General features: G+C 43.2%; 1 protein-coding gene across 1 annotated transcript; it reads left to right on the forward strand.

Moving 5' to 3' along the window:
- Positions 1–2,670: 2,670 nt before the first annotated feature.
- On the forward strand, positions 2,671–4,465 carry LOC103667354 (olfactory receptor 4D1-like). Its single transcript, XM_008695510.2, has one exon. It carries the CDS (start codon positions 3,530–3,532, stop codon positions 4,463–4,465), a length of 936 nt encoding a protein of 311 aa, XP_008693732.1. The 5' UTR covers positions 2,671–3,529.
- Positions 4,466–7,645: the final 3,180 nt, after the last annotated feature.

The following is a 7,645-nucleotide window of genomic DNA, read 5'->3' on the forward strand; positions in this document are numbered from 1 at the left end:
GTTCCAATGATTAAATTTTGAAAGGGACCAAAGCTCTAAAGAAGAGTTGGTGGTTGGTTTGTTTTTTACCCTACATCTCTTGTTTGTGGGAGATCCTCACACTGTATTGTTATCTGCCAGAGGCCAAGTGTAAACATGCACAATGAGAGAACTTAGACCAACCTGGAAATGCTGTGTAGATCAGGGAGCTCTACGAAATCAGGCTCTACAGCACATCAAGCTTACATAGGCAGTCAATCCCAGTTTTGATCAGGTTCTCATAATGAGAAATTATAGGAGTTTCTTGTAGCAATTCGTGTGTTAGAAACAGTAATAATTCACACATAAAAAATGCTAGCATTTTATAAATAATGTGAGTAGACCTGAATACAGATGGTAAAACAATACTTGGGGCTCTGGTTGGTAAAATAAATGACAAGATTTTTAAAATTATTGATGGTATTGCACAAAAGTTTTCCCACGGATGAATTTCTCAAATAAAGATCGATTAAGTTTAAAGAAGAAGGAAAGGGAGAAAGAGAAAAAGGAGAAGGAATAGAGAGAAAGTGATCAAACCAGTTAGCTTGATGATCCTGCACGCTCTCTGAGAGAGAGAGAGAGAGAGAGAGAGAACAGATGGTGGTGGTGCTGAATGTGTGGCCCAGAAAGAGGACCATCAGCATTATCTGAGAACTTGTTCCAAATGCAGATTCTTGGCCCTGTTATTGACCAACTGAATGAGAAAGTCTGGGGCTGGGGACACACTACTCAGTCTTCACAAGCTCTCCAGTTGATTCTTTTAAGATTAAGAATCACTGGTCTAACAAATGGGGATGTCTAAAACTCCCAGGGTCTGTATATATGGAAAGGACTCTAGTCCTTTTAGATCGCAGCCTGAGAATCCCACATCCTGCAAATCTCTAAAGTTTTCAGTGTTCTTAGTACTTTGGCTCCCAAGGAAGACCATGTAGAGAGTTAAGTGTTTTTGAGACCTTTTAGAAACTTTTTAACAACCCCCTTTGTTCCCTTGCCTCCGGCGGGAATCAGGGAGAGAATCAGCCCAGCTCTGTTTCGAGAGTCAAGCCTAGTCCAGTAGTGTGTCCCTGAGGCTATGCCCTTTTTCCCTAGGGTCAGCCCCGCTGTCATAGGTGACGTGTGGGCAGTGGCCAGGGAACTGATGCTGCAGGAAGGCACTCTCCAAGATGATGTGAGACCTGAAGCCATTCTCCCATTCTGGGCTGGAGGAAGGTGAGACACCAAGGTTTTCTCCTCTGTAGAAAAATCAGCTGCAAGAAGGACCCAGAAACATGTACCGGAATGTGGGGAGAATAAACAAGTGACATAGACTGGATGGTAGTAAGTCTGAAGTGTGAGGAGAGTCTCGGGAAGGAGTTCAGGGCAAATATGATGTTGAAAACAGATGCCTCAGGTCGTATGTGAAACCCAGACTCTTAACAGCCAAGCAGGGATGGAGGCTGCTGAGAGCAGAGCATGAGTAAACGCACCACAAAATCCCCACCTAGATGTGAAAACAAGGCTACAGAATAAGTTAGCAAACACGTGTGGAGCAACTGCTAAGTCAGTGTTGCTGTTCGAGGTGCTGGAGCTGTTACGTTACTGAATTCACAGTCTAGTTAAGAGGGACAAGAGAAGAAGCTGGAAAATGCTCTAATGGAGCTAGTTATAAAATCTTATTGGAACCCAGAGAAAGAAGGGATTAATTCTGCCTGGGAGAGATAGGGGGAGGAGCCACAGAGCAGGTGATATCCCAGTCTTTGTAGGGTGAGAAGGTGGTGGGGGCATTTCAGAACAGAACTCATTACCAAGGCTACCAAGGAAATAACCAAGCATATGGCACATGTGAGAAGCTATGAATTTCTTGAATGGCAATCGGTTCCCGGGTGACAGGGATACTGATTACGAAGGTAGGTGAAGGCTACGTTTTATAGCCTCGTGTGACATGCTGAGAGGGAGATGCAGGCACATAGGTAAGCATGTGCTTCACCCTGTATAAATCCATAAAGCAAGGTAGGCAGCTAAAGAGTTTGAGTTATAAGCCAGGGGCACTAGACAGTCACTGGACGATTCTAATGAGAGAGAAACCTGATCAGCTATGAGCTTAGAAAGGTCTCATTGACGGTCTTACAGAACCGGCCTGCAGTGGAAGTAAATGGAAGGCAGAGGATGAGATGAATCTGACCCTTAACCCATGATGGACCACAGTAGGCACGTGAGAGAGGATGGGACTGAGACAGGGCAGGAGGAGTGGGGAGGCCCCCCACCCCTAACCCGTCCCCTTCTATCTCTCCCCCTCCACCTCCTTCTCCAGGTTTGCCCCATTCCCTCCTCCCCCACCACCTTCCCATTTCCCCTTCATTCACCTGCTCTCTTCCTCCCTCCCCCTTTCTCTTCCTGTCCCACCTTGCTTCCTTTGTCTGTTTCTAGGCTCTGGTTTCAACATCTTCCCCTTCTATCTCTCCCCCTCCACCTCCTTCTCCAGCTTTGCCCCATTCCCTCCTCCCCCACCACCTTCCCATTTCCCCTTCATTCACCTGCTCTCTTCCTCCCTCCCCCTTTCTCTTCCTGTCCCACCTTGCTTCCTTTGTCTGTTTCTAGGCTCTGGTTTCAACATCTTCCTTTGTCTTCTTCCCTTGTATCAGTAACATCTTCTAAACCTCTTGTTCCTTTCAGTAGGGCTCTCAGAGTCCCTGCCATGCAATATTCACCATCTATTTCTTAAACCAGAGTCTCTCTCTTGTGTGGCCTTTCTCTTGTCTCATAACACACTTCATATCTTTCCGGGCCTCTCCAGGTAAGTGGCTGCACCCCACAGCTCTTTGCCAGCTCAGCATCAACACCACCTGATTTTGGAGCATGGACCGTCTACCAAGATGGGCACTGTGGGGCACAAATAAAGATCCATGTGTCTGCCTCTGGCAGCTTTCAGTTAAATTGTGGAGGAAAAACATAGTCATAGGAAAGCCCATTAACACGAGGATGTGATACATGTCACATGAAAAATGATTGCTAGAAAAGTTTATTTGAGACTGGAAGAAGGGAAGATGTCTTAGAGGAGGAGAATACCCAGAAGAAGTGATTGCCAGAGTGATTTATTTGCAGGCACTGTTCTAGAAACTTGATGTGTTATTTTATTTCATGCCTTAGACAATTCTATAAAGATGATGTGTTTATTCCTATCTTACAGGACTGGAAAGAGACTCAGAGAGATTAAGTAGCTTAATCAAGGTCTAATCTCAAGTAACCAGAAGCCCTGAATTTGACTGCTGGTGTGTTGGACTCCAACAGAGTGTTTGAAAGGCAGGTTGCATAACTCTCTGTATGGCTAAGATATCTTATGAATGTATATTGCAGCGCAGCTTGTCAACTGTCCACAGACAAGCCCATTAATAATCAGCCCCTGGTGATATGATCTGTACATGAGGATCCACCATCTGGACCTGGACAACTCAGTTTGAGCCCCGAGCACTAAAAGTGACTTCATGCATCTGTACCTATGATTCCCTTTCTTTAGGAGTACGGAGAAGATGCCATGGAGACAAAAAACTTCACGTGGGTATCAGAGTTTGTCTTTTTGGGGTTCTCAGAGACTCGAGAGCTCCAGCTTTTCCTGTTTCTGGTGTTCCTGTTTGTCTACACCACCACTGTCGTGGGAAACCTCCTCATCATGGCCACAGTGACCTCAGACACCCGGCTCCACACACCCATGTACTTTCTGCTCCGCAATCTGGCTGTCTTAGACCTCTGCTTCTCCTCTGTCACTGCCCCAAGGATGCTGGTAGACTTCCTCTCTGAGAAGAAGACCATCTCCTACGAAGGCTGTATGGCCCAGATCTTCTTCGTTCATCTTTTTGGTGGTGGGACCGTCTTCTTCCTTTCAGTGATGGCCTTTGACCGCTACATAGCCATCTCCCGGCCCCTCCACTATGTCACCATCATGAACACTCAGCTCTGTGGGGGGTTGGTGGTGGCCACTTGGGTAGGGGGATTTGTTCATTCCATTGTCCAGCTGGCTCTGATGCTCCCATTGCCTTACTGTGGCCCCAATGTCCTGGACAACTTCTACTGTGATGTCCCACAAGTGCTGAGACTCGCCTGCACTGACACCTCCCTCCTGGAGCTCCTCATGATCTCCAACAGTGGAATGCTGGTCCTCATCTGGTTCCTTCTCCTTCTGGTGTCTTACACGGTCATCCTGGTGATGCTGAGGTCCCACTCAGGGCAGGCAAGGAAGAAGGCAGCTTCCACCTGCACCACCCACATCATTGTGGTGTCTATGATCTTCATTCCTTGTATTTCTGTCTACTCCCGGCCTTTCAGCACCTTTTCCTTGGACAAGGCTTTATCCATCAGCTACACGGTTATGACCCCCATGCTCAACCCCATGATCTACACCCTGAGGAACCAGGAGATGCAGGCAGCCATGAAGAGATTACGTAAACGCCTCATGATATGTAACAGGGAGTGAACTTAAAATATCGTGACTAGGGGCACCTGGGTGGCTCAGTTAGTTTGGTGTCCAACTCTTGATATCACCTCAGGTCTTGGTCCCAGGGAATGAGTTTAAGCCCTGTCTGGAGGCTAATTAAAGAAATAGTCTTGATTTTAAATGACAATTTTTCCATCTGAACTTTGGTTTTCCATATGAAAAGTAGGGGAAATTCCTTATAGACTGTGACTTTTGACATTAAATCGATATTTCTATGTACCTACCCTTATGTTTGGTATTATGTTAGGCACTTTCTCACTTTTATTTTTTAAAGGTTTATTTATTTATTTGAGAGAGAGAGAGAGTACCTGGGGAAGGGGCTGAGAGAGATGGAGAAAGAGAATCTCAAGCCAGAGTCCCTGCTGAGCACCAAGTGTGATTTCAGGTCCTGAAGATCATGACCTGAGCTGAAATCAAAGGGCCAAATCCTCAAATGACTGAGCCACCCAAGTGCCCTGGCACTTTCTCACTTTTATCTCATCCTCATAAAATGGACAGTGGATGTATTATTATTATATTAAACATTTTAACAATGAGAGAACACAGGGAGAAGCAACTTGCTCAGTGGTAAACAGCACATGAGTGGCAGGGCTTGGCCAGGACTTGTTTCCTCCAAGTTTAGAGGCAAGGCTATGGGTGGGATGAGAAACTCAAGGCTGCCCACAAACACAAGGGAAAACCTGGAGAGTTCCTCAGCTGTGGATGAGTATCTGTGATGACTGGTGAACAATCTCATCTTAACTCTGGAATAATCACAATCTTTTCTGCTCCCTGCTTTTACTCTTCTTTCTTTATCTTTGGAGTTCTGTAACTTCATTCAGCTATGTCTTTGCATTCTCTGATGGTTGTCAATTTTCTTTTGCCCATTCAATCTATTGATTCTATTTGCAAATGACCAGAAATTCACTTACTTCTGGTTCAATTTTTTAAAAAGTTATCTTGAGTCCCTTTTTTAATTTATGAAAATTTTACTTTTATGTGATCCAGAATATCAACACTAAGGATGGTAGGAAGCATAGAAATGCTAAGTATAATCTATAGCATTGACCTAAAGGAGAGAAATGGGAGACATTTCCTCAGATGTATCTTACACATGATCATTCCACAACATGAGATACGTAATTTTGAACTGAATTTGTTGAGCAATACCCCCTTTTGATGAACACAGCTGTATCCATGAGAATTTTTTTAAATTTAAATATCCATGTGAATTTAAGACAAGCTTCTTATTGAAGCTTGCTATGTTTATGATGTAAATGTGACTCATATCTAAATATAATAACCCTATGGGGCATCTGGGTTTCTGTTTATTGAGTGTCTGACTCTGATTTCAGCTCAGGTCATGATCTCAGTGTGGTAAGATCAAGTCCCCAGTCGGCTCTGTGCTGGGAGAGGAGCCAGCTTAAGATTGTCTCTCTCCCTCTGTTCCTCCCTACCAACTCATGCTCTCTCTCTCTCGCTTTATCTCAATAAATTAAAAAATAAAAACAAATAAAAATTTATGAAACTGTAATGGATTGGTGCAATGTCTTTCATAAAAACTGTAGAGAAAAAGTTTAAAAGAAATTGTTCATAAAATGGCCTAAATTAAAAACATTCCCCATGTTCTGATGCTGCCTTAAATTGTATAGTGAGACACTAAGAGGATTCGCAGCAATGGCGCTCAACCCGGTCTCTAACTCCTGCAGGTTGTGCTCCTTTTGGACATCATTGACTCTCTGCTTCTTTAGCTATAAAACTTCCGTAATTGCTCAAAGTGTTGTGTGGGTCAATGGGGTAAATGGAAAAATTTCAGCACAGGACTTGGCATATAGTCTACATTCAATTAATGTTAGTTCCTCCACCCGTTCCCATTTACAATTAGTTTTTGACTTCTCATCAATACTTTTCCCTTAATTTTAATTCCAGTATAGTCAACTTACAGTGTTGAATTGTTTCAGGTGTACAATATAGTGATCCAACCATTCCATCTATTACTCAGTGCTCATCAAGGTGGGTGTCCTCTTAATCTCCTTCACCTATCTCACCCATCCCCCCGCCCACCTCCCCTCTGTTGGCTCTCTAGTTAAAAGTCTACTTTTTGGTTTGTCTCTCTTTTCCCTCTTTGTTCATTTGTTCAAATTCTACCTGTGAGTGAAATGATATGATATTTGTCTTTCACTTACTGATTTATATCACTTAGCATTATACTGTCTAGACCCATCCATGTTGTTGCAAACGGTAAGATTTCATTCTTTTATACGGCTGAATATAAACACCCTGAATATATACACACATATACATACCACACCTTCTTTATTCAGTCATTTGTTGATGGACACTTGGGCTGTGTCCATAATTTGGCTATTATAAATAATGCCTTAGTAAACATACGGGTGCATATCTTTTCATATTAGTGTTTTCCTAGTCTTTGGGTAAATGACCAGTAGAGTGATTACTAGGATTACTAGGAACTAGGATAGTTCTATTTTAATTTTTTGAGGAACCTTCATACTGTTTCCCACAGTGGTGCACCAGTTTGCATTCCCTCCAAAGTGCACGAGGGCTCCATTTGTCCACATCTTCATTAGTACTTGTTGTTTCCTGTGTTTTTGATTTTAGCCATTCTGACAGCGTCAGGTGATATCTCATTGTGGTTTTGATTTGCATTTCCCTGATGACGAGTGATGTTGAGTGTCTTCATGGGTCTGTTGGCCATTGGAGAATGTCTTCTTTGGAGAAATGTGGGTTCATGTCTTCTGCCCATTTTTACATTGGATTATTTGTTTTTCTGCTGTTGAGTTGTAGAAGTTCCTTCTATCTTTTGGATACTAACCCTTTGTTGGATAGGTCATTTGCAAATATCTTCTCCCATTCAGTAGGTCATCTTTTAGTGTTGTTGATTGGTTCCTTCACTGTGCAGAAGCTTTTTATTTTGATGTAGACTCAACAGTTTATTTTTGTTTTTATTTCCCTTGCCTCAGGAGACATAGCTACAAAGATGTTGCATTGGCTGATGTCAGAGACATTGCTGCCTGTATCTCCTCTAGGATTTTATGGTTTCAGGTCTTACATTTAGGTTTTTAACCCATTTCAGGTTTGTTTTTGTATGTGGAGTAAGAAAGTGGTCTAGTGTCATTCTTTTGCATGTAGCTGTCCAGTTTTCCCAGCACCATTTGT

The sequence above is a fragment of the Ursus maritimus genome, unplaced genomic scaffold, assembly GCF_017311325.1.
Source record: "Ursus maritimus isolate PB19 unplaced genomic scaffold, ASM1731132v1 scaffold_24, whole genome shotgun sequence".
Classification (NCBI taxonomy): Eukaryota; Metazoa; Chordata; class Mammalia; order Carnivora; family Ursidae; genus Ursus; species Ursus maritimus.

Bases quoted from the DNA above. Each gene is read 5' to 3' on its own strand.
- LOC103667354 (XM_008695510.2), top strand. From the start codon at position 3,530: ATGGAGACAAAAAACTTCACGTGGGTATCAGAGTTTGTCTTTTTGGGG.